This window comes from Rhincodon typus, chromosome 17 (assembly GCF_021869965.1).
Source record: "Rhincodon typus isolate 14 chromosome 17, sRhiTyp1.1, whole genome shotgun sequence".
Lineage (NCBI taxonomy): Eukaryota > Metazoa > Chordata > Chondrichthyes > Orectolobiformes > Rhincodontidae > Rhincodon > Rhincodon typus.
The window spans coordinates 24,778,994-24,804,871 of NC_063348.1; the positions used below are offsets into that span (position 1 = coordinate 24,778,994).

General features: G+C 41.6%; 1 protein-coding gene across 4 annotated transcripts in view; it reads right to left on the reverse strand.

The window, feature by feature from the left end:
• The window catches only part of ppp6r3 (protein phosphatase 6, regulatory subunit 3), a 132,468-nt gene that overhangs the window by 74,857 nt on the left and 31,733 nt on the right, over positions 1 to 25,878 (reverse strand). For all 4 annotated transcript variants that reach the window (XM_020523499.2, XM_048606876.1, XM_048606875.1 and 1 more), the window contains 6 exons: positions 23,930 to 24,067; positions 23,407 to 23,472; positions 15,850 to 15,962; positions 7,954 to 8,067; positions 3,320 to 3,449; positions 477 to 629 (listed from right to left, as the gene is read on the reverse strand). In XM_020523499.2, the coding sequence (XP_020379088.1) occupies positions 477 to 629; positions 3,320 to 3,449; positions 7,954 to 8,067; positions 15,850 to 15,962; positions 23,407 to 23,472; positions 23,930 to 24,067 (714 nt within the window). The remainder of the gene's footprint in view (positions 1 to 476; positions 630 to 3,319; positions 3,450 to 7,953; positions 8,068 to 15,849; positions 15,963 to 23,406; positions 23,473 to 23,929; positions 24,068 to 25,878) is intronic.

The following is a 25,878-nucleotide window of genomic DNA, read 5'->3' on the forward strand; positions in this document are numbered from 1 at the left end:
GTCGGTGTGTTTTCCCGCCTGGTTTTTAAACTCTGGGGTCCATTGCGGTGGATTGCCTCACTTCCGGATTCTGAGGCAATCCATCGCAATGGACCCCAGAGTTTAAAAACCAGGCGGGAAAACACACCGACGCTTCATCAGAGGCTGCACTGAGGATGTTACCAAGCACGGTAACGAAACGTCTGCGGAACAACAAACCAACTTGACGAGCCAACCAACCTCAACACCCACAACCCGAGCTACGGATCTACTCCAAATACCTCTACATTTCTAGTAGTTTTCCTCTGAACATTTCCTAAGTCTTGACATCTTTAATCACTATCCACAGAATTTTCTAACGTCTGACAGGTCCACAGAGTTACTTCCATAATTGTTAGAAACATAAACTGTTAACAGTATAATCTGTTCCCATTATTCAGACCATTAATAAAGTCTATAAATGGAATTTAAAACACCAGCATTTGATGGATCCTCACCAACAACACATCCATAGTGTTAAGTTCTACCAATTCTTCATTAATACTGAGTGTATTTGTTTGTAGAAGGCTCGCTACAAGTCTGACCACGTTCAGGCGTGTATTCCCCACTGGTGTCTCTAATATTCCCCACGTAGTTTTCATTGCACTTTTCTACAAAAGAAGTGACACAGGGTGAATAGCAAATCATAAAGTTTATCAAGTGAAATCAAAACTGTCATATTTTTATGCAAAGTTCTTTAAACAAGTGCGACTGAACATCTTAAAGACATTTTGCTATACTTGTTGACATTTGCTCGCTTCTGAAATTTTTCACCCTTCTCCAAATCATCCTGAAATTGCCACGTTATCAATTCATTATGCCTGAAAAAGCAAAGTCACCACAGAGCCAGTGGACCATAGGACTGCTCTCTCATTAGAGAAAGATGACTGGTGGTGAATTTAATAGGAGAGTCAGCGTACCTCAGGTGAGGATGAGAAGGCGGGACCATTGTAGTAACCTCAAAACAGGGAGTACATTAGCTCAGTTGGTTGTATGGCTGGTTTGCAATGCAGAGTGACAACGACAATGCGGGTTCAATTCCTGCACTGGCTAAGGTTGCCATGAAGGTCCAGCCTTCCCAACCTGCCCCTCACCTCAGATGCGGTGACCCTCAGGTTAAACTTCCCACCAACTGTCTCTCTTTAATGACAGCGCAGCCCTATGGTCCTCTGGGACTATGGTGACATTTACCTTTACTTCAATTCTGTGTTAAGCATTTTATAGTACTGTAATTCTGATTGGTAGCAACATTAATAGAAAGCCCAGGTTATCCTTGATGCAAGGATTCTATATCTAATCATCATTTGGTAGTACAAAACTTGAGCACTGCTGGAAAATAAAAAGACATTTGTCAGAGCTTCTTGTTTTGCACTCATCAGGACAATTCATTAAAAAAAATCCTTTTTATACTCTATGAAAAAAATTGGTAACTGGTTGACAAATGGACTCTGATTGCCATGGGGAAAGCACAGCTAAATGATGACTGAGAGTAAGCTACCAAGTTTTGTTCAAATTTAAACCAGGCAGGTTGACTCTGGTCAAGGCATTTCCCTGAAATATGAATCAGAGAATGGCAGTTATCTGTTTTGTTAAATTGAAACAGGCAGAGCATACAAGTTCTTTCTGTTTGCAAAAAATGGCCTGTGTATCCACATATGTAGCTTTCCCAGAGCTCATTAGTGCATCACGCTGCAAGGATGGCTGACAACCTAAAATTGATAAAGCTTTGTCTTTGAAAATAAGGTTATACTCTCCAAGTTTGTGGACTCACTAGTAGTGCTGCTTACTTAATTCTTAGAATTAAACTACAGTCATGCTAAATATAACAAATATGTTACCTGTTCTCTCATATGACATTAAAGCCTGAACTTCCACAAAGACGAAGAGCTTCATCATCATCACAACAATGATGAATCAGGCCTGAATTTAGAAGTCCCAAACATTTTCCCAGTTTTTTTTTTGTCCATGGGTGGGGAGGGGTATGGGAGGAGTCTAGAAAGGAGATTGGGGCGGATTCTAAATTGTAGATTTGTGGCTCACAGAGGCAACTGAAGGGCATCAGAGTGACCCGTCTTTCAATAATGGGGAGTCCAAAACATGTACACTTTAGAGCTGGTACAAGAACTAAATCTGCTAGTGTTCTTTCAAGACTTGGGACACCCCTTTGGAGGCAGTTCTAAGACACCTTTCATGAATTTCATGCGCCCTTGGGGGTGTTAAAATTAGACTCAAATGCATGTAAAAAAAGTGCAGAGCTCATTAGAACTATTAGCAGAAGCTGTCAAGTCATTTAAAACAGCCAGCCTCTAAATATTTAAAAGATATACCTCAAGTTCTTAAAAAAAAAATCATTATTTCATTCTGTCTGTGTTGATGTAAACCTAAAAGGCTAATATTATAGGATTAGTGCTATATCACTAATTTAACAACCTTTCATTATCACAGTAAAGCACTTGTCATTTCACATTTTGACCGACAGCTCCAAATGGTTAGAAACTCTCAGATGAAACTATGGGCTGCAATGACAGTTTTCATAAGGAATAAAAGGAAACGAAATAGTGAAATGTAGGTTTGTACTGAGAGTGATTTTTTTGACATGGTTAATTCATCAATAGATACTCGAACAGATTCAATCTCAGCAATGGATTGGAAGTTTGCCCACAGTGAAATAGTGGGTGAGTTGGCATGCTAAGTGAAGGAGACAAAGGGTTGTCACGAACTTGGCATAAGGACTATAAAGACCTGGGGGTTGGGTAAAGGAATTAGATTGGTATGCAGGTACGATTGGTCAAGGGAGACAGTAAAAGAGTATATTTTGAGATGGACAGCACGAAGGGCCATCACTTGGCATTGATGGGACATGGACAGTGTGTGGGGGTTGAGAGCTGTTTTGGTTTAATTATCATTTTTGCATTGCTTTGACAAAGTGCCATAGCATCAAAGATGGTCTTCCACACTCAGTAGCTTCCACACTACTTTGGGGAAGAGGTCATCTTACCAATAAAATTCAACCTCCGCCAAAACTTCCCAGTGAGGATCTTCGAGCAGGATTAGGTCTAGACTCTGCAGTCCTGACACAAGAGCAAGAATTCAGGCCCATATCTGCATTCTATTAAAAGAACTGCTGGTGGATGCCAAATTACTATGAAAACCTACCAGTTAAAGATCTTACATTTCAAGGAACAAAATCTTTAACTAGCTTAGTCACATAATCAAAATAGCCAGCTTGAAAAGGGAAAGAGTAAACACCTAAAATAAATTATCATATAGCCAAGTATTCAAAGCCATTAATCCATTTTACCTTAGGAGGCTCAAGTAGTATCTGATGGAAGTCTTTAAGTCTTTGTCTAATGGCTTGCAATGTGCTATTACTCACAGAAAAGGCTGCATGGTTCATACCAGTTGGACAGATCTCTAGCTGACCTTCAAAACTTGAAAAACAAATGAAAATCGATTTTACATTATGGCTGTGACTATACAAAGGAGAATGGGAATGATCACATAAGTATTCAAGCCACCCCAACTAGACATGGAACTTTTAATTCACCTACACCCTTATCCCCCGCAGTTAGTTTTGAAAAGGGCAAAAATACCTCAATCCCCAAGACAAATCAAGCAAGCCCCTGAAGATTAGAGTAATTCACAATCCAAGCTATTACCGTGCAATATATACTTAAAAACTTGAATGCCCTTCTCTCAAGGCCATTCAGGCTCATTGAAATCTTACATCTTTCAATAAGATGGCCTCTCATTATTCTAAAATCTTCAATGAGCCAATTCTACTTTGTGATGCAAGTCAACCCCTGAATCCCCAGAAGTAGCCTGGTGAACCGACTCTGAATCTTTTTCCAATGCAGATATATCCCTAAGGAGACGCACCAATTCCCTGTCCAGATTTCACCACATTTACACCCCATAGTGGCAGTGCATTACGATTGACTTAGGGGTCCAAGTTGCTGTTGACACATGCATTTTTATGTGCATGTTGTAATCTGGATCTATGGATCTCGATGAAGACGACTCAACTTTGTTTCCACCATATGGCTGACAAGGAATCGCTCCCATTCTTACCATGTGCCATTGTCATGAGTTGGAGGTTGATACTCAACCTGTTTGACTGTTATGAACGCTCCTCCCAGGGGATCCGATTTTTGGATTGAATTCAAACCTGGAGCTCATCACTACACCCTGTCCTGCATGATTTCTTTATAAGAAGACCATAAGACCATAAGACATAGGAGCAGAAATTAGGCTATTCAGCCCATCGAGTCTGCTCCGCCATTCAATCATGGCTGATAAGTTCCTCAACCCCATTCTCTCACTTTCTCCCCCTAACCCTTGATAATCAAGAACCTATCTATCTCAGTCTTAAATGTACTCAATGACCTGGCCTCCACAGCCTTCTGTGGCAGTGAATTCCATAGATTCACCACTCTCTGGCTGAAGAAGTTTCTCCTTATCTCCGTTCTAAAAGGTCTTCCCTTTACTCTCGGGCTGTGCCCTTGGGTCCTAGACTCTCCTCCCAATGGAAGCATCTTCCCAACATCCACTCTGTCCAGGTCATTCAGTATTCTGTAAGTTTCAATTAGATCGCCCCGTCATCATTCTAAACTCCACTGAGTATAATCCCAGAGTCCTCAAACGTTCATCATATGTTAAGCTTTCCATTCCGGAGACCATTCTCGTGAACCTCCTCTGAACCCGCTCCAGGGCCAGTACGTCCTTCCTGAGATTTGGGGCCCCAAAACTGTTCACAATACTCCAAATGTGGCCTGACCAGAGCCTTATAAAGCCTCAGGAGTACATCCCCGCTTTTATATTCAAGTCCTCTCAAAATAAATGGCAACATTGCATTTGCCTTCCTGACTACTGACTCAACCTGCAGATTTACCTTGAGAGAATAATGGACTTGAACTCCCAAGTCTCTTTGCACTTCAGACTTCTGAGTTTTCTCCCCGTTTAGAAAATAGTCCATACTTTTATTCTTCTTACCAAAGTGCACGACCTCACACATTCCCACGTTGTACTCATCTGCCACTTCTTTGCCCACTCTCCTAACCTGTCCACATCCTTCTGCAGCCTCCCTGCCTCCTCAATACTACCTGTCCCTCCACCTATCTTTGTATCATCTGCAAACTTAGCCAGAATGCCCACAGTTCCTTCATCTAGATCATTAATGTATAAAGTGAAAAGTTGTGGTCCCAACACTGACTGTTGTGGAACACCATTTGTCACCAGCTGCCATCCTGAGAAAGACACTTTTATCCCCACTCTCTGCTTTCTGCCAGACAGCCAATCTTCTATCCATGCTAGCACGTTGCCTCTAACACCATGGGCCCTTATCTTACTCAGCAGCCTCCTGTGTGGCACCTTGTCAAAGACCTTCTTGAAGTCCAGGTAGATAACATCCATTGGCTCTCCTTGGTCTACCCTGCTCGTTACTCCCTCAAAGAATTCTGGCAGATTTGTCAGGCATGATCTCCCCTTGATGAAACCATGCTGACTTTGCCCTACTTTACCATACACTTCCAAATATTCAGAAATCTCATCCTTTACAATGGACTCCAAAATCTTACCCACGACTGAAGTTAGGCTAATCGGCCTGTAATTTTCCAAGTTTTCCTTACTCCCTTTTTAAGCAGGGGTGTCACGTTGGAAATTTTCCAGGTCCTCTGGGACCCTCCCTGACTCTAGCGATTCCTGAAAGATCACCACTAATGCTTCCACTATCTCTTCAGCTATCTCCTTTAAAACTCTAGGGTGTAGTCCATCTGGTACAGGCGATTTATCCACCTTCAGGCCAATCAGTTTTACTAGCACCTTTTCCTTGGTGATGGCCACCATACTCAGCTCTGCCCCCCGACTCTCTTGAATTTTTGGGGGATTACTTGTGTCTTCCACCGTGAAGACCGACATGAAGTAATTATTCAGTTCCTCAGCCATTTCCTTGTTCCCCAGTACTATTGCTCCACCTGCATTTTCCAGTCGTCCAATGTCCACTTTTGCCTCTCTTTTGCCCTTTATATATCTGAAGAAGCTCTTACCATCTTCATTTATATCACTGGCTAGCTTACCCTCACATAGTGTATGCTCTTTGCAAAAAAAAAGTTCCACTTTCATATGGAGTTCAACAAGCGTTCAACAACGTTCTGCAAGGTAGGCTGGTAAGGTTAAATCTCATGGGATCCAGGGGGTGTCAGCCAATTGGATACAAAATTGGCTTGAAAGCAGGAGACAAAGGCTGGTGTTTGAGGGTAGCTTTTTAGATTGGAGGCCTGTGACCAGCAGTGTGCCATATCGATTGGTCCACTACTTTTCATCATTTATATAAATGAATATGATGTGAATATAGGAGGTACGGTTGTGGATGACACCAAAATTGTTCATGCAACTGACAATGAAGAAGATTATCTCAGAGTACAACGGGACCTTAATCAGATGGGCCAATGGGCCAAGGAGTGGCAGATGGAGTTTAATTTGGATAATGTGGGGTAGTGCATTTTGGCAAGACAAAACAGGGCAGGACTTATGCAGTTAATGGTGGGGCCCTGGGAAGTGTTGCTGAACAGAGACCTAGGGGTGCAGGTGCATAGTTCCTCAAAAGTACAGTCGCAGGTAGTCAGGGTGACGAAGGCAGCTTTTGGCACGCTTGTCTTCACTGGTCAGAACACTGAGTATAGGAGTTGGGACATCATGTTGCAGCTGTACAGGATATTGGTGAAGCCACTTTTAGAATACTGCTTGCAATTCTGGTCACCCTTCTATAGAAAGGATGTTGATAAACTTGAGAGGGTGCAGAAAAGATTTACAAGAATGTTGCCAGGACTGGACAGTTTCAATTATAGGGAGAGGCTGCATGGTCTAGGGCTTTTTTCCACTGGAGGGTCGGAGGTTTATAAAATCATGAGGGGCATGGATGGGGTGAATAGCCAAAGTATTTTTCTTAGGTTGGAGGGCTTAGAGTTAAGGTGAGATGGGAAAGATTTAAAAAGGGCCTGAGGGATACCTTTTTCATGCAGAGGGTGGTGCATGTATGGAATGAGCTGCCAAAGGAATTGGTGGAGGCAGATACAATGATAAAATTTAAAAAGCATCTGGATGGGCATATGAATAGGAAGGGTTTAGAGGGATATGGGCTAAATGCTAGCAAATGGGACTAGGTCAGATTGGAATGTCTGGTCAGCGCAGACGATTTGGACTGAAGGGTCTGTTTCCGTGCTGTAATACTCTATGACTCTATTCTGTTTTCAACCCTAATTACTTGCTATATCTGAATGTTAACATTATAAGATTCTTCATACCCAGATCCCTCTGTGCTACAAAATTATACTCTCTCTTCATTTCAATGACATTCTGCTTTTCTATTTTTGCCAACTTTTCCCACATTATATTCCATCTGTCAAATATCTGCCCATTCTTTTAACCTCAATTTCTTTATAGATTTATGTCCTCAAAACATGATTTCCAACCTATTATTGCATCATCAACAAATGGTCAAATTAGTTATTATTTTCACTGTCTTCTTCCAAAGTCTCAACATCCCTCATTTGATATGGTGATCAAAACCAAATACAACTCACTCCAAGTGCAGCCTAAGTAAAGCATACATGCTTTTTTTCAATAAATAATCCAACATCCCCAGTACTGAAAACTGAATGTTTTTCCAATTCTTTAACACACTGTTTGCTGGCCTTCGCTAATTTAACCATTATGGCCTCACATTTTCTCTGCTCCAGACTTTACAGGGTAATCCTATACTATATACATTAATCCATTGTAGATTAATGCTTCATGTTTTTTAAACCCACATGAATCACAGTGCATTGACCCAGAGAACTGTGCCTTTGCACAACATAATTGAAACATAATTATTAAACAAGATATGCAGTATTATGCGAGCGCTCCAAATTAACTGCAGAAATAATTTCAACTTACGCTGGTCTTCGAGTCTCCAATAAGGTCAACAATATTTGGATGCAATTCACAATTGCTGATTCAGTTTTTTCTTTATCCAGAACACTAGCAAGTAAGTGTTCTAAAGTTTCTTGCCTAAAAGAAAGGACAGACTTCTATTTTAATCAATTATAACAGTAGAAACAAAGCAACGACTGGGAATATAGCCTTGTTATGGGAAAGGATTGGAATTGCAGCTAAATTTGGTGCTGCAAAGCTAGCATCAGGAATAACTACGGAAACTACAGAACTGTCATAAAAGCCCATCTGTTCACATTTGTCTTTTAGGACATGCAGGGACACCAGGATTTCATATGAAATCATTTATGTTCAACTTGTACTCTAACATCACAAGTTAGCACAAAAGTCAGTTTGAGTACAATATAATTCATTCATACATTCTTGCATTGTTATTGACGCATTGGATCTTACAGGGTGCTTGCTTCTGTGACTTATATTAATCTATACATTATCGCACAAATTTAAAAACAGTGCACAGGAGTAAGTTGACTTTTACAATATCATCAAAATATTCAGGTTGTGGAGGGATCTAAATACAAAACTTCTGCAGGTGTTGTAAATAAAGTCCATATATTTTCATGTGAAAAGATAAGCAATGACATATGGGAGTAGTAAAGTCTTCCCTATCCTGGGGTCAAAAGCACAGTTAGGGGCAAACAGGACACTGAAGGTTGAACCTAACTGGTTGTAACCTAGCAGCGGCCAAGAAGAGGACTGAAGATAGTGACAAAATATAAGTTTGTAATGGTTCCAGTCCTTTGAATGTTTAATAGGAAGAATAGTGGTCCATTCAGGACAGAGTCATAGAGTCATATAGCACTGAAACAGACCCATCCAACCTGTCCATGCCCGAACTAAACTAGTCCCACTTGCCTGCATTTGGCCCATATCCATCTAAACCTTTCCTATTCATGTGCCTATCCAAATGTCTTTTGGATGTTGTAACTGTCCAAACCTGCATCTAACCACTTCCTCTAGCAGTTCATTCATTCCACACACAAACTACCTCTGCATGAAAAGGTTGCCCCTCAGATCCCTTTTAATTCTTTCTACTCTCATCTTAAAAATATGTACCCTAGTTTTGAAATCACCCACCCTAGGAGAAAAGATCTTTCTAATTCACCTTACTAAGCACCTCATGATTTTATAAACCTCTGTAGGTCACTCCTCAACCTCCTTCATGCTAGTGACAAAGATCCCAGCCTATCCAGCCTCTCCTTATAATTCAAACCCTCCAGTCCCGGCAACATCCTCGAAATCTTTTCTAAACCCTCTCTGCTTTAATAATATCCTTCCTAGAGCAAGTTGACCAGAACTGGTACAGAATACTGCAAAAGTGGCTCACTAATGTCCTGGACAACCTCATCATGATATCCTGAGAGATTATCACTTATCAGAAACTGAACGAGTCTAGCCATACGAATACTGTGCCTACAACAGCACTTCAGACACTAGGAATTTTACAGCAAGTCACTCATTTCCTGTCTGCCTCAATGTCTATTCACCATCTATAAGGCAGATCAGGAGTGCGACGGAATATTCATCTTTGACCTGGATTAGTGCAGCTCAAACAACATTCAAGAGGTTTGTTGTCATGCAGAACAAAGCAACCCACTTGATTAGCATCCCATCCAGCACATTCATTTCCCTCATCACTGAAGAACAGAGGCAGTAGCATGTACTACCGGCAAGATCCACTGCAGTAATATAGCAAGGTTTCCCCAACCACATCTTCAAACCTGTAACCTGTATCACCTAGAACAACAAAGGCTGCCGATGATCGGCATCAAGCCGCATACCATCCTAACTTGGAGCTATTGGCCATCTCAAGTGTTGCTGTGTCAAAATCCTGGAACTCCCTGCCTAACAGCACTATGGGTGCCCTGACACGCCAAGAGCTGCAGCACTTTGAGTAAACAGCTCACCACCACCTTCCCCAGGGCAATTAAAGATGGGCAATAAATGCTGGCCTAGCCAGCAGCACACTTTCCAGGAATAAATTTTAAAAATACACGCATCATCCTTATATCTAGATCACATTACATCTAGAAATAATATACCAGTACTTATCTTAACAAATGGAGAAGAAGGCACCTACAACATTGGTACCTATCTGACAAATGTGGAAAATTGGCCCAAGTATGCACGGACTGGTTGAACTGAAGGGTGTGTTGCCGAGGTGTATGACTCTCCCTCTATGTTTTGTATTCAAAAAGCAAGACTGTTCTGGCCCAATTAGTCTACTCTTGATCATTAGTAAAGTGATGGAAGGTGTCATCAACAGTGCTATCAAGCAGCACTTGCTTGGCAATAGCCTCCTCACTGATACTCTGTCTGGATTCTATTAGGGGCCACTCAACTCCTGTGCTAATTACAGCTATAGCTCAAACATGGACAAAACAGCTGAATTCCAGAGGTAAGGCGAGTGTAACTGACATCAAGGCTGAATGGCTCCCTGGGTGTGGCATCAAGGAGCCCTAATAAAACTAGAGTCAAAGGGAGTAAGGAGACATACTCTTCGCTGATTGATGTCATAGCTGGTAGAAACTGTGATAGTTGTGGTTGTAAAAGATCAGTCATCTTGGCTCCAGAACTTCTTTGCAGGTATTGCTCAGGATAGTGGCCTAGGTCCAACCATCTTCAGCTGCTTCAATGAATTTCTGTCCACTGCAAGGTCAGAAGTGGGATCTTCACTATGATTGCACAATGTTCAGCATCATTCCAACCTCCTTACAGACAGGATGGCAGACAAGCAGTCCAGAATTAGAGGTAGTGAAGGGATCAGAAAAGGTGTTGAAAAGTGAATGCAGGTGTCATTCAAACTCACATGGAACACAATGCCGTCTTCAGACAATGTTGCTAAGGGCCAATATTTGTGCAGTGGAAAGAGTGTCAGGAATAGTGCTATGAATTTCTCTAGGTTATATCACAACAGCAGGAAGATGCAATATATGATTTGTTTTGTTCACTCGTGGGACATGGGCATCATTGGCTGTCCAGCATTTATTGCCCGTCCCTAGTTGCCTTTGAGAAGGTGGTAGTGAGCTGCCTTCTTGAACCACTGCGCTCCATGAGCTGTTGGTTGATTCAGGATTCCAGGTTTTTATCTCAGTCAGAGTGAAGGAATGGCAATATATTTCCATGTCACAATTGTGTAGCTTTGAGGGGAACTTGCAAGTGGTAGTGTTCCCAGGTCTCTGCCACCCTTGTACTTTTAGATGAAAGTGGTCATGCAATTGGAAGGTGTTGTTTAAGAATCATAGAATCATCATAATCCTTACACTGTGGAAACAGGCCCTTCAGCCCAACAAGTCCACACCGAGCCGATGAAGAACATCCCACCCAGACCCAACCTTATCCCTTTCCCCTGTAACCCACCTAATCTACACACTCCTGAACATGATGGGCAATTTAGTATGGCCAATCCACCCAACCTGCACATCTTTGGATTGTGGGAGGAAACCAGAGCACCTGGCAGAAACCCACACAGACGCGGGGAAAATGTGCAAACTCCATATAGTCTCCTGAGGCTGGAATCAAACCTGGGTCCCTGGCGCTGTCAGGCAACAGTGCTAATCACTGAACCATCGTGGCGCAGATCTTTGGTGAATTTCTGCAGTGCATTTTGTAGATCGTATAAGCTATTGCTAGTGAGCGTCAGTGGTGGACAGTGTGGACATAGTGCCACTCAAGCAGATGGCTTTGTCCTGGATGGTGTCAAGCTTCTTGAGTTGTTGGAGCTGCAGCCATCCAAACAAATGGGGAGTATTCCATCACACTCCTGACTTATGCCTTGTAGATCGAGGACAGACTTTGGGGAGTCAGGTGGTGAGTTATTTGCCTCATTATCCCTAGCCTCTTGCCCTGCTCTTGTAACCAGCATGTTTATGTTATGAGTCCAGATGAGTTTCTGGTCAATGGCAATCCCCAGTATGGTGACAGTGAAGGATTCAGTGATAGAAATGTCAAGAGAGAGAAGGTTAGATGGTCTCTTATTGAACATAGTCATTGCCTGGAATTTGAATGGCACAAATATGATTTGGCACTTATCAGCCCAAACCTGGAAATTGTCCAGATCTTGTTGGATTTGAACACAAACTGCTTCAGTATCTGAGGAGTCACGATTGGTGCTGAACATTCTAGAATCATTGGTAGACATCTCATTTTTCACTTTATGATGGAGGGAAGGTCATTGGTGAAGCAGCAAGATGTTTGGGCGTAGGACAATAACCTGTAGGAACTCCTGCAGAGATGCCCTGGGACTGAGATGACTGCCCTCCAACAACTACAACCATCTTCCTGTATGTGAGGTGCACCAGCAGAGAGTTTGCTCCCTGACTCCCAGTTTTGCTCGAGCTCCTTGATGTCAAGGGCTGTCACTTTCACTTCACCTCACTTCTGGAGGTCAGCTCTTTTGGCCATATTTGAACCAAGGCTGTAATGAGGTCAGGAGCCGAGTGGCCCTAGAAGAACACAAACTGGCCATCACAAAGCAGGTTATGGCTGAGCAGGTGCTGCTCGATAGCACTGTTGATGATGCCTTCTATTACTTTACTGATGACCGAGAGGAGACTGATGGGGTGGTAATTGGCTGGTTTGGATTTGTCTTGCTTTGGGTGGGCAATTTTTCACATCATCAGATAGATGCCAATGTTGTAACTGTACAGGAACAGCACGGCTAGGGGACCAGCAAGTTCTGGAGCTCAAGTCTTCAGTACTATTGCTGGAATGTTGTTGGTGTCCATAGTCTTTGCACTATCTAGTGCCTCCAACCGTTTCTTGATGTCATGTGGAGTGAATCAAATTGGTTGAAGACTTGTATCTGTAATGCTGGGGACAAATGGAGGAGGCCAAGATGGATCATTCACTTGGCACTTCTGGCTGAAAAATGCTGCAAGTTCTTCAGCCTTATTGTTTGCACTAATGCGTTGCGCTCTTGCATCATTGAGGATGGGGAGATTCGTGGAGCCTCCTCCAAGGAGTTGTTTAATTGTACACCACCATTCACAACTGGATGTGGCAAAACCGCAGAGCTTAGGTCTGATCCCTTGAGTGTGTGATCACTTAGCTCTGTCTATCATTTATTGCGTGTACTGTTTGGCACGCAGTTAGTCCTGTTTGGTTGCTGCATCAGGTTGACACCTATTTTTAGGTATGCCTGGTGCTGCTCCTAGCATGTCCTCCTGCACTCCATTGAACCAGGGTTGATCTCCTGGCTTGATGGTAGTGGTTGAGCTGGAGATTATGATGGGCCTGAGGTTGCGGATTGTGCTGGGGATCAATTCTGCTGCTGTTGATGGCCCACAGCACAGGTGCAACTTGCTAGGTCTGTTCAAACTCTGTCCCATTTAGCACAGTGATAGTGCCACATAACACATGGAGATTACTCCATGGACTTTGTTTCCACAAGGATTGTGTGGTCATTCTCACTGATACTGTCATGGACAGATACATCTGTAGTTAGTAGATTGGTAAGGGTAAGGTCAAGTATAAGGAAAGTATGTTTTTCCCTCTTGTTGGTTCCCTTACCATCTGTCGCAGACCTAGTTTAGCAACTACATCCTTGAGGACCCTGCCAGCTCATTAATAGTGCTGTTGCTGAGCCATTCTTGGTGGTGGACATTGAAATCCCCAACCCAGAGTATGTTCTGCGCCGTTTTCACTCAGTACTTCCCCAAAGTATTGTTCAACATGAAGGAGTACTGATACATCAGCTAAGGGAGAACTGTACATGGTAACCAGCAGAAAGTTTTCTTGCCCATGTTTAACCTGAAACCATGAGACTTCATGGGGTCCAGAGTCAATGTTAAGGACTCCCAGGGCAACTCCCTCCTGACTCTATACCACTGTGTCACCACCTCTGCTGGGTCTATCCTGCTGGTGGGACAGCACATATCCAGGGATGGTGGTGGTGGTGGCGCCTGGGATTTTGTAAGTGAGCATGACTATGTCAAACTGTTGCTTGACTAGTCTGTAAGACAATTTTCCTAATTTTGGCACTAACCCACAGATGTTAGTAAGGGAGGCTTTGCAAGGTCAACAGCGCTGCTTCTGCCATTGTCTTTCCTGGTGCATAGGTTGATGCCAGTTGGTCTGTGCAGTTTCATTTTTTCATTGAGACTTCATAGCAATTGATACAACTGAGTGGCTTGCTTGCCCAATTTAAATGACAATTGCGAGTCAACTACATTGCTGCAGGTCTGGAATCATATGTAGGCCAGACAAGGTGAGGATGGCAGATTTCCTTCCCTGAAGGAAATTAGCAGGCCAGATGGTTTTTTCCAACAAATGACAGTAGTTTCATGGTCATCTGTAAATTCTTAATTCTAGAAATTTTTTATTGAATTCAAATTCCACCATCTGCTGTGGGGATTTGAACCTGGATCCCCAGAACATTAGCTGCGTTTTTTTGATTAACATTCCAGCAATAAAACCACTCCCCATACGCAGGATAAGGCAGTCCTCTCAGCTGGACAACAAGGAAAGAGGTTGAAGGGTGATCACAACAAAGTTGCAAAGAAGCTGAGGAAGATGAAGAGGAATTGTGTGTCAAGGTCACAGTCACAGGGAATGATAATTTGAATATTTGTTTATAATTACTTCGGTGCTATAATGCTGAAAACTCTTTGGAGAGTTTCAAAAATGGAGTTGCAAGAAAAAGAATTAACATGAAGAGGAAAGGGCATTTGAAAATGGGATGAAATGGGGACTAATGCCAAAAACTCAAGTTTTACAGATATAAAGCAGAGGCAATTGTCATGTTACAATACAAAATGTCATGGTTTTCACCTCGAAGGATTTTGGCAGTTAGGAAGCAAAACAAAGACAGAAGTTGTATGGAACAGTCTTCTCTCTATTCCTAATACTTTCCTCCTCTCCATCCCCCTTAAAACTATATTTCTTAGACATGAGCTAACAGTAGGTCTTTAGTAGTCTGAAAAGATTTTGATGGAGTGGATACAGACAAAAGAGGACAACCAGAGGTAATCAACACAAGATAGCAATAAATCCAACACAGAATGTAGGGGAAAAAAAATCTTTACCAAAAAGAGTGGTGAGAATGGGGAATTCACTACCATGGGGAATCATTGAAGCAAATTGTACAGGTGCATTTTAGGGTAAACTAAACAAGCCTGTAAGAGAGAAGGGAAGAGAGGGTTACAATGGTAAACTAAATAAGGAAGGGGAGTAGGCTAGAGCATAAAGTTAAGCGGATACTGGTTGGGCCAAACAGTCTGTTTCTGTACTATATATTCAATATATTCCTAACCAAAAATAACTTGACCTTCTGATTACATTAAACTAAAATACTTCACAACTCCCATTTCACTCCAGGAATGCACACTCAACAGCTCAATAAACTCTATAATTAGCACAAATTTGAAGTCAGGTGGCACCTAGCCCAGAAACAAAACAGCCATGAGTTTTTTTTAGCCTCAAGCCTGTTTAAAGTGTCACTTCCACTGAAATACATAGAAATACCCAGATCAGAACTAACCCCATACGAGCACTGGAATCCTACGGGGAAATAGATTAGAAAGCCAAAATAGAGTAGTGAGAAGATAAACATACATGGCATTTAAAGAACACTGTCCACACTGACTTTATTTTGTAAAGGTATGCTGCAGTTGGTTTCCTTTTAGTAATGATGGCTTACTCAGAAACATACATAAAGGATACTATAATAATACTGTTCTTATCATTTCAAAGGAATATTTCCAACATATGTAAAGTGTGAAATCAAATGTTATTCTTTTACACATTTGTTTTCATCATTAAGAACAATGATCATTAATTTAAAAATTAATCGATAACTTTAGTAAGTGACTTTTAAACAATTTGTATTAAAGTACATACTTTTCTAACGTTGATAGAAGTGGATCTGGTTCTGGAGAGCTCTGCATTTGAATCATTTGGTCTCTGCTGAGGCGGATGATTTCACACAACGATTGTGATGCATTTGAGTGTCTCTTAAAAAAAAGTTAGGTATTTAATGTCATTTATCTCAGATCATATTAAAAACTCAAGAATAAAGCTAAGCAAGCACATTTTCACCTCGAAGCTTGAAGAGCAAACTTAGTGAACGGTTTTAATATGATATCATCCAAAAGCAAATTCACCAAAGTTACTCGTTCAGAGGAAAGATCATTGATCTGAAACTGTAACCTGTTTCTCTATCCACAAATGCTGCATGACCTGAGTATTTTCAGCATTTTCTCATTATTACCTTGACGATTTATTAATGGATTACAGTTGCCACTTCCTTTTAGAAAACTAAAGATATATAATGAAGTACATAATGATAATAAATGTTGAATAAACGAATGATAGATTAGTTGCCTTCAGTATAATCTCCCTCTTCAAAAAGAAGTTCAACTCCACATACAAATATATCGCCATCAGCCCTGAGAGAGAAGCAACTTATAACTCATAAAGGAACTAGGAGTACAACGGTTAAGATAAGTCTTTCAAGCAGCTTTGAGACTTCTGGTTGCTTTGTTAAATTTGATTGGTCAAATAGTCAGGATACTTTAAAGCTGGTCAATACCCAAGGACTCTGTCTTCTTCAGTCAAATAAGTATTGAAAATAATCTGGAGGGGGAGGAGAAACATGTACAAAAATCTTTTCTGCCAGGAGGCTGACAGCCACTAACATGATACCTTAGAACTTGTGGGAGAAATCGGACATTTGTTCTGAAAGGTGGCAACAGAACTTATTTCTAGGTAATCCCCTTCATCAGAAATGAAAATATCAAAATGATCTGCCAAGGATCTACCTTGTTCATTACCAAATTCAATCCAGACATTGGGCTGCATTAATTATCCATATGGCATCATTTCATAACAATGATGTTTCCTCCGAACAAAGCAGAGATTCCTCAGTGTATTGAAAACTGAATCTGTATAAATTGGAAGTATTACAAAATTTACTGGCATCCAGATAGGTTCCAATCTACAATGGAAGCAGTGATCAGAGGATGATTGCTGCTAAAGTATGTCAAACACACTAACTTACTATGGTGACACTGAGGAGGACAGATATGCAAGAAGCTCACTTGCACTGGACACATGAGGAAACTTGTATAATAAAGTGAACGTTGAACTCCCATTTTAATAATATTTTGTACAAAATGCTGATGATTCTTTCAGGGGAACCTTGCATTTGAAATTGCCAAACTTGTTTGTGGTAATGTTTGGTTTTTGCCTTTTCTGTTGGACCAGAATACAGAAATAATATTTTCTAAGCAAAATCTCTGAATTACAGCATTGTAGGAATAGAATGCAATAAAAGCAGCAGTCTTGGCTGCAAGAGAAGATATCCTAGACCATCTGTAAATAAGCCTCTCAGAATTATGGATCTCAGGTTGGCTGCAAATAAAATAGGTCTCCATGGATCAACAATCCCAATATATCAGAAACAGAACCTGCTGAATTACTCTTGGTATCTCTCTGGAGGGCAACAATATCAAATCAGTATTCAAACACAAAGTATTACGGAAAAGTCAACTTTTTTTTTTAAAACTACAGCATTTGGCAGGATCCAACGTGCTACACATATTTTTGAATTAGAAAGCTGCAAATACATTGACAAAGTCACTTCAATCAGATCAAGTCTCAGTTTAACATCGCATTAATATGAAATGATCATTGCAAAATGATCTCTAAAGTGAAAAACAATATTTGAGATCCAAAAGATTTTCTCGTATGCAAGATAGAAATCTCCTGTCAGGCTGACAAACAGCCTTATTATTCACAACTGAAGATCACCTGCCTACACGGGACATGAATCCAGCTACTCTGCCCCAACGCGAGGGCAGCAATATCTTATTTGTATATGGAGGATAAACCAATATAGTGGTATCTTATAACAGCAAAAGACAATCTGACATTTAATACATCAGCATGCCTCCAATCCAATTTGTTGTATGGCAAAACTATTTGTCGGCAAAGCACATTGCATGCATAAGCATTCTCTATTTTTAACGCTATCTCAGTGGTCCATCAGTTTGGTAATGTATCACTTCCACTTCCAAATGCTTTAAAGACGTATGCTTCATAGGATGAAACCACCAACTCTCACCACCAATGCAGTGGGAAATGACTGTAATCTACTTCAAAAAAAAGAGAATTGTATAAATTTTTCACACCAGTCAGATTTGCTGGTTAGGTAATTTGATTTGGAAAATCTTGCAACATGCTGTGCATTCTCCAATTGCTACAACCAGGTGTGCCATCAGGGGTAGCACAGTCAGTGGAGAAAAAAAACAGCTACAATGCTAATTCATGACGGGTGGGAATCAAAACAGGCAGATCAAAAATCAGTTCAGTAATAATTTAAAATTAGGCTATTCAATTTTTCTGACCAACATATTGTGCTTCATGTTTTAAAAAAGAGCCAGCAGGGATGTAAGATTTGCAGAGGAAATAAGGAAAAATGATAAACTGAACAGATGTATTTTATAATAATAAATCAGTAGTCTCAAATGAGACCAAGCTGAACACTAGAGTCATAGCATCAGACACCTGTACAGCATGGAAACAGACCTTTCAGTCCAACACATCCATGTTGACCAGATATCCTAAATTAATCTCGTTCCATTTGCCAGTACTTGGCTCATATCGCTCTAAACCCTTCCTATTCGTATACCCAGCCAGATGCCTTTAAATGTTGTAATATATCAACCTCTTCCACTTCCTCTCGTAGTTCATTCCATCCATACACCACCCCCTCCATGAAAAAGTTGCGCGAGGTCCCTTTCAAATCTTTCCACACCCACTTTAAACCTATGCCCACTAGTTTTGGACTCCGCTACCCTGGGGAAAAGACCTTAGCTATTCACCCTATCTATGCCCCACATGATTTTATAAAAGGACCTCTACAAGGTTACCCCTCAGCCTCTGATGTTCCAGGGAAAATAGCCCCAACTATTCAGCCTCTCCCCATAGCTCAAACCCTCCAAACATGGCAACATCCTTGTCCCTCTTTCGCAGCTACACTGGCACTATCCCCCACCTCTTCCTCCGTTACATTGATGACTGTATCGGCGCCACCTCATGCTCCCACGAGAAGCTCGAACAGTTCATCAACTTTACTAACACCTTCCACCCCAACCTCAAGTTCACCTCAACCATCTCTGATACCCCTCTCTTCTTTCTGGACTTCTCTGTCTCCATCTCTGGTAACCACCTTGAAACTGATATCTATTTCAAACCCACTGACTTCCACAGCGACCTAGACTACACCTCCTCTCACACACCTTCCTGCAAGAATGCGATCCCCTATTCCCAATTCCTCCACCTCCACTGCATCTGCTCCCAAGATGAGGCGTTCCACTCCCGGACATCCCAGATGACCTCGTTTTTCAAGGACCGCAATTCCCTCCCCCGCCCAGTGGTCAAAAATGCCCTCGAACGCATCTCTTGCGTTTCCCGCACCTCAGCCCTCACACTCCCTCCCCGCAATAAAAACAAAGACAAAATTCCCCTTGTCCTCACGTATCACCCCATTAACCTCCGAATTCAATGCATCATTCTCCGCCACCTGCAATCTGACCCCATTACCAAGACTATATTTCCCTCCCCACCATTATCTGCCTTCTGGAGGGACCGCTCTCTCCGCGACTCCCTCATCAGCTCCACACTCCCCACTAGCCCCACCACCTTTCCCTGCATCTGCAGGAGGTGCTACACCTGCCCTTACACCTCCTCCCTCACATCCATCCCAGGCCCCAAAAAAGCCTTCCACATTAAACAGATGTTCACCTGCGCATCCGCTAATGTGGTCTATTATATCCACTGTTCCCGATGTGGCCTCCTCTACATCGGGTAGACCAAGCGGAGGCTCGGAGACCGTTTTGTGGAGCGCCTACGCTCGGTTCACGACAAACGACAACACTTCCCAGTCGCGAACCACTTCAACTCCCCCTCCCACTCCCTGGATGACATATCTATCATGGGCCTCCTCCAGTGTCACAACGATGCCACCCGGAAACTGGAGGAACAACACCTCATATTCCGCCTTGAAACCCTACAACCCAATGGTCTCAATGTGGACTTTACTCGATTCAAAATCTCCCCACCCCCGACCTCATGCCAAGACCAGCCCACGCTCTCATCCCCGCCTCCGTGACCTGTCCATCTTCTCTCCCATCTATCCACTCCTCCAACCTCACTGACCAACCCCCAACCCTACTTCCTGTCTACACTCACCTTTACTAGCTTCATCCCCGCCTGCTTGACCTGTCCGTCTTCTCTCCCACCTATCTGCTCCACTATCCACATTCTATCACCATCCCCCCCCTGCACTGATTTCAGAGCCCTCTTCCCCCCCCCCCAATTTCTGAAGAAGGGTCCAGACCCCGAAACGTCAGCTTTCCTGCTCCTCTGATGCTGCCTGGCCTGCTGTGTTCCTCCAGCTCCACACCCTGTTATCTCAACATCCTTGTAAACCTTTTCTGAACCATTTTAAGCTTCACAACATCCTTCCTATAGCAGGGAGACCAGAAGCAAACAAAGTATTCCAGAAGAGGCCGAACCAACGTCCTGCATAGCTGCAACATGACATCCCATACTTCAATAAAGGCAAACATACCAAATGCCTCTTCACTATCCTGTCTACCTGCGACTTTACTCTCTAGAAACTATGAACCTGCACTCCAAGATCTCTTTTTCAGCAACACTCCCCAGGATCTTACCTTTAAGTAAATAAGTCCTGACCTGATTTGCCTTTCCAAAATGCAGCACCTCACATTTATCTAAATTAAACTCCGTCCGCCACTCCTCAGCCTATTGGACCATCTGATCAAGGTCCCGTTGTACTCTGAGGTAACTTTCTTCGCTGTCCACTACACCACCAATTTTGGTGTCATCTGCTTTTTGGTGTCATCATACCTCCTATGTTCACATCCAAATCATTTATATAAATGACAAAAAGCAATGGACCCAGCACTGATCTGTCTCCTACCTTTAAGCCAGTTCTGTTTCCAAATGGCTAGTTCTCCATGTATTCCATGTGATCTAACCTTGCCAACCAGTCTATCACGCGGAACCTTGTTGAACATCTTACTGTAGTCCATATAGGTCACGTCCACCACTCTTCTCTCATCAGTCCTCTTCATTACTTCTTCAAAAACTTAAGTTAGTGAGACACAATTTCCCACACATAAAACCATGATGACTATCCCTAATCAGTCCTTGCATTTCCAAATACATGTAAATCTTGTCCCTCAGGATCCCCTCCAACAACTTGCCCACCACTGATGTCAGGCTCACTGATCTATAGTTCCCTGGCTTTTCCTTACCACCTTTCTTACATAGTGGCACCACTTTAGCCAACCTCCAGTCTTATACCACCTTACCTGTGGTTATCGATGATACAAATATCTCAGTAAGGGGTCCAGCAACCATTTCTATAGGTTCCCACAAAGTTCTAGAGTACATCTGATCAGGTCCCAGGAATTTATCCACCTTAATGCATTTTAAGACATCCAGCTCGTCCTTGTCTGTAATATACACATTTTTCAACATGTCGCTATTTATTTCCCCAAGTTCTCTAGCTTCCATATCCTCCCCATAGTAAACATTGATGCAAAATACTCATTTAGTATCGCCCCCATCTCCTGTTGTTCCACACATAGGCGGCCATGCTGATCTTTAAGGGGCCCTATTCCCTCCCTTGTTACTCTTTTGACTTCAATATAGTAGAGTCCCTTTGAATTCTCCTTAACTATTTGCCAAAGCTATCTCATGTTCCCTTTTTGCCCTCCTGATTTCTCCCTTAAGTATACTTCTACTGCCTTTATACTGTTCTAGGGATTCACTCAATCCCTGAAGTCTATACTTGACATATGCTTCCTTCTTTTTCTTTACCAAAACCTCAATTTCTCTAGTCACCCAGCATTCCCTACACCTACCAGCCTTGCCCTTCACCCTAACAGGAACATACTGTCTCTAAAGTCTTGTTACCTCATTTTTGAAGGCTTCCCACTTCCCATCCGTCCCTTTACCTGTGATATCCACCCCCAATCAACTTTTGAATGTTCTTGCCTAATACCATCAAAATTGGCTTTCTTCCAATTTAGAACTTCAACTTCAGATCCAGCCTATCCTTTTCTATCACTATTTTGAAACTAATAGCATTATGATCACTGGCCGCAAATTGCTCCCTCACTAACACCTCAGTCATCTGCCCTGCCTTATTTCCCAAGAGTAGGTACATCCACATACTAATCAGAAAATGTTCTTGTACACACTTAAATTCCTCTCCATCTAAGCCCTTAACACCATGGCACCCCCAGTCTATGTTTGGAAAGTTAAAATCCCCTACTTTTACCACCCTATTATTCTTACAGATAATTGAGATATCCTTTCAAATTTGTTTCTCAATTTCCCACTGACTTCTGGGGGGTCAACAGCACAATCCAAACAACGTGATCATTGTATTTCTCAGTTCCACCCAAATAAAATTTTCCTGGATGTACTCTCAGGAATATCCTAAACAGCTGTAATTTTATCCCTAATCAAAAATGCCAACCCCTCCTCTCTTGTGCCCCTTTCTATCCTTCCTACAGCATCTATACCCTGGAACATTAAGCTGTAGTCCTGTCCATCCCTGAGTCACATTTCTGTAACTGCTATGATATCCCACTCCCATGTTCCCAACCATGCCCTGAGTTCACCTGCCTTACCTGTCAGACCTCTCACTGAAATAAATGCAGTTTAATTTATCAGTCCTATCTCATTCTATGCTTTGTTTCTGCCTGTCCTGACTGTTTGACTCACTCTTTTTCCCAACTGCCCCATTCTCAGACTGATCTCTTTTCTCACTATCTCCCTTCTTCCTTTGGGACAGAAAGGAAGAGCTTTAGCTAAACTTTAGTTCCATCTGTAAGATTGAACCCTAGAATCCAATGTGCAGGTGTAACATCTGCAATCCAACACCATTGCAATCAAACCATGCTGGGTTTCGGACATCCAACCTTTACTGTGCCTGGACTCAAAGCCCCAAAGCCAGTCCTCAATGTTCGATTGTTCATTGTTTATTGTGTTTCTTTATGGACAACCATGTTTGAAGATACCTTCAAGATAACCTAATCTCAATGACTAGCCTCTTAGCTCGGCTAAGTTCAAGTCCAGGCAAATGTTTTTCAAGCTGACAAAACATTCCTTACTACAAATATACCCTTTTTTTTGGCAATTTCAGTTTTCAGCCAGCCAGATTTTTGGTATTTTGAACATATTGTACTCAAGATAGAGCCAAGGCAGTAATTACCGCTACTTATCTGATATGTTATGGCAACCATGAGAATGAGACATACTGTGGGGCTGTTCTTCAGTACACAGCTATCCACTGGATTGGTTTTTTTTTTTTTTAAAAGATTTAAGCAGAAATAACATACTTTTGCATCTACTTACGTCTTCATCGTGGGACGGGTGTACCATTTCTATTAGTTGCTGAATAATCTTTTCCTCATTCAACCACTGCAAATATTTTTTAAAAAAGTAAAAGCAAAATATAATTGAATATATCAAGTTAATGCTGAATTAGAAACTACCTTACCTTCAACTATAATTCAACTTCATAACCAATAAACAAAATATTCAAATTAACTATACTTTAAAATACATCTGCATCTGTTCCTATTATTCACCATGCAATAGTCATTGAATTGATTTTTTTTTTGTTCCTGCACGTACACACTATTTCTCCTATCCTTGTCAACCTGCAATGAAAATCACTCTGTCAAGCCAAATTTGAAAAAGCCTCTTTTGAGCTCTTCTTTGATCGTGGCTGTGCACAATCCCCTAACTCAATCTTCTTCTAAAGTGCTTAAAGTACTCATCCATCAAGTAAGCACTTTAGAAATACCAATTTTTAAGTCATACAGATCTGTGTTAACTGTTTTATGCAACAAATACCAAATATTCCGCAACTTACATTTAAAACATCCTGCCTCAGCTGTGGTGGCTCAACGCATGTCAATAGCCTGAGCAGCAAATCCATGAGCGCGGAGGTTCCTATGTGTTTCAACAGTAAATTTACAAATGCATCCCTCTTTCGTAAAAACGTGATAATCTGCAAGGAAAAAAATCCCACTTTGAAACAATGTGCACCGTAGTCCGCTTTAATACCTGCAAATACAAATTGTGTAATTCTCTACTTCCCTGGCTACCCACTGCCAAAACCAAGCATCCATTTTGACGCAATCAGTAAAATGTCAATTTCCAGTATCCCAAAAACATTCAAAAACATTTTAATTCATAAATGTTTCAGTTTCTGACTCCATTAGTGTATTAAATTAAACTTTGAGAAACAGCTTTCCGAAAGAGTTTCAGAAGACGGTCTATATTTCTATTTTCAAACAGTAACTCGCATTTTCATAGCGCATTGAAAAGTAGAAAATTGTACAAAGGGAGTCTTCACAGACACGTTATCAGAAAATGGGCACTAATCCAATGGAGGAGATATTCAGGAGGGATGAACAAAGGTGGAGGATCCAAGGAGTACAAGGACGAAAATCTAGAATATAGGAACAGGAGCAGATTGTTCACCCTCTCAAACTTTTAATTATGGATGATATGCATCACATTTTTATTTACCCATCTTAGCTCCAGATCCCTCTATAACCTTACTTAATTAAAAACTATGACCCTCATCTAAATATATTTTGGGCAATGCAAGCCATCCCTCAGTTGCAAACAGGTTCTGTTCCCAAGTTTGTTCAAAAGTCATTTTGTACGCAAGATGGAACACGACGCATGTCATCTAGATCAGCTTCAGACAATAACTAAGAAGGAGGATGGAGTTGGTGAAGCAGTCTTCTCAAATTTTAGCTCGAATAAAGAGGCTCATCCAGGACTGCACGTTGAACAATCAGACTGAGCACACACAAGAGATGCCAAGTGTCATAAGCATGTACATGTAGATTTTCTTAAAAATCAACCTGTTCAGAGAACTCAAGCAAATGTGACTTGAATCCAGGCCTCCTGGCTCAGAGGTAGGGAGATTACCATTGTATCACAAAAGCCCTAGCAGCATATATTAGACGACCTCATGCCTAAGGATGTTATATGTAGACTACTTTTGGAGACCAAAGGTATATGAAAGGGAAAGCATGAAGGTCTGGTTGTCTGTCAAAGGGTGCAGAATGGTCCAGGAGTAATAATACATTATAATTAGAGAATTACATTTGTGAACTTGGTTAGGGCTGTGGGATGGATGAAAAGCTAATTGGAGGTATTCAAACGTGGAGTTAAGAGAAAGTAGAGCACAGATTTTGGGGTGACAACAATATGTTATAAGGCAAAGTTGGGAGAAATATATTTGAGGATATATTATGTTTTGAAAAGACAGACAGAATAGAAAAGGAGTAGTAGTCCCGAGAGCAAAGGATGACTTAAGGTGAGAGTGGTACAAAAGGATCTTGGTTCAGAAGATCAGGACGTAGAATCAGGAAGATGTGTCGAGCACAAATTTTGTTCAATACTTGCAGAAGTCAGAATGAGAAAGTCAAAATAAAAGCTGATAAATTGCCCATTTAATTATGCTTACGAGGCCACAGTAGTGTAAACATTGAGATGAATCCAATGTCTTGTTCAGTGGGAAGATACAGTTGTATGGACTTTCAGCATTCATTTGCTTCCTATTCAACTGCATGTCAAAATAGTCCGAAAACCTTCATGGATGATTTAAATCACATCCCTTTCCAACAATATACAGCATGAACACCTGAACCAAAAAGGTGCCAATGTTGTTAAAATCAGCGCTACAAAGAATCCTTGTGTTAAATGCATTAACAGCATCATTTGCATAAAAAATCTGCCAATTTACTGAAAACCTTTATTTCTAAGATTCTATTCTATTCCTCATTCCAATGTCTACAAGGC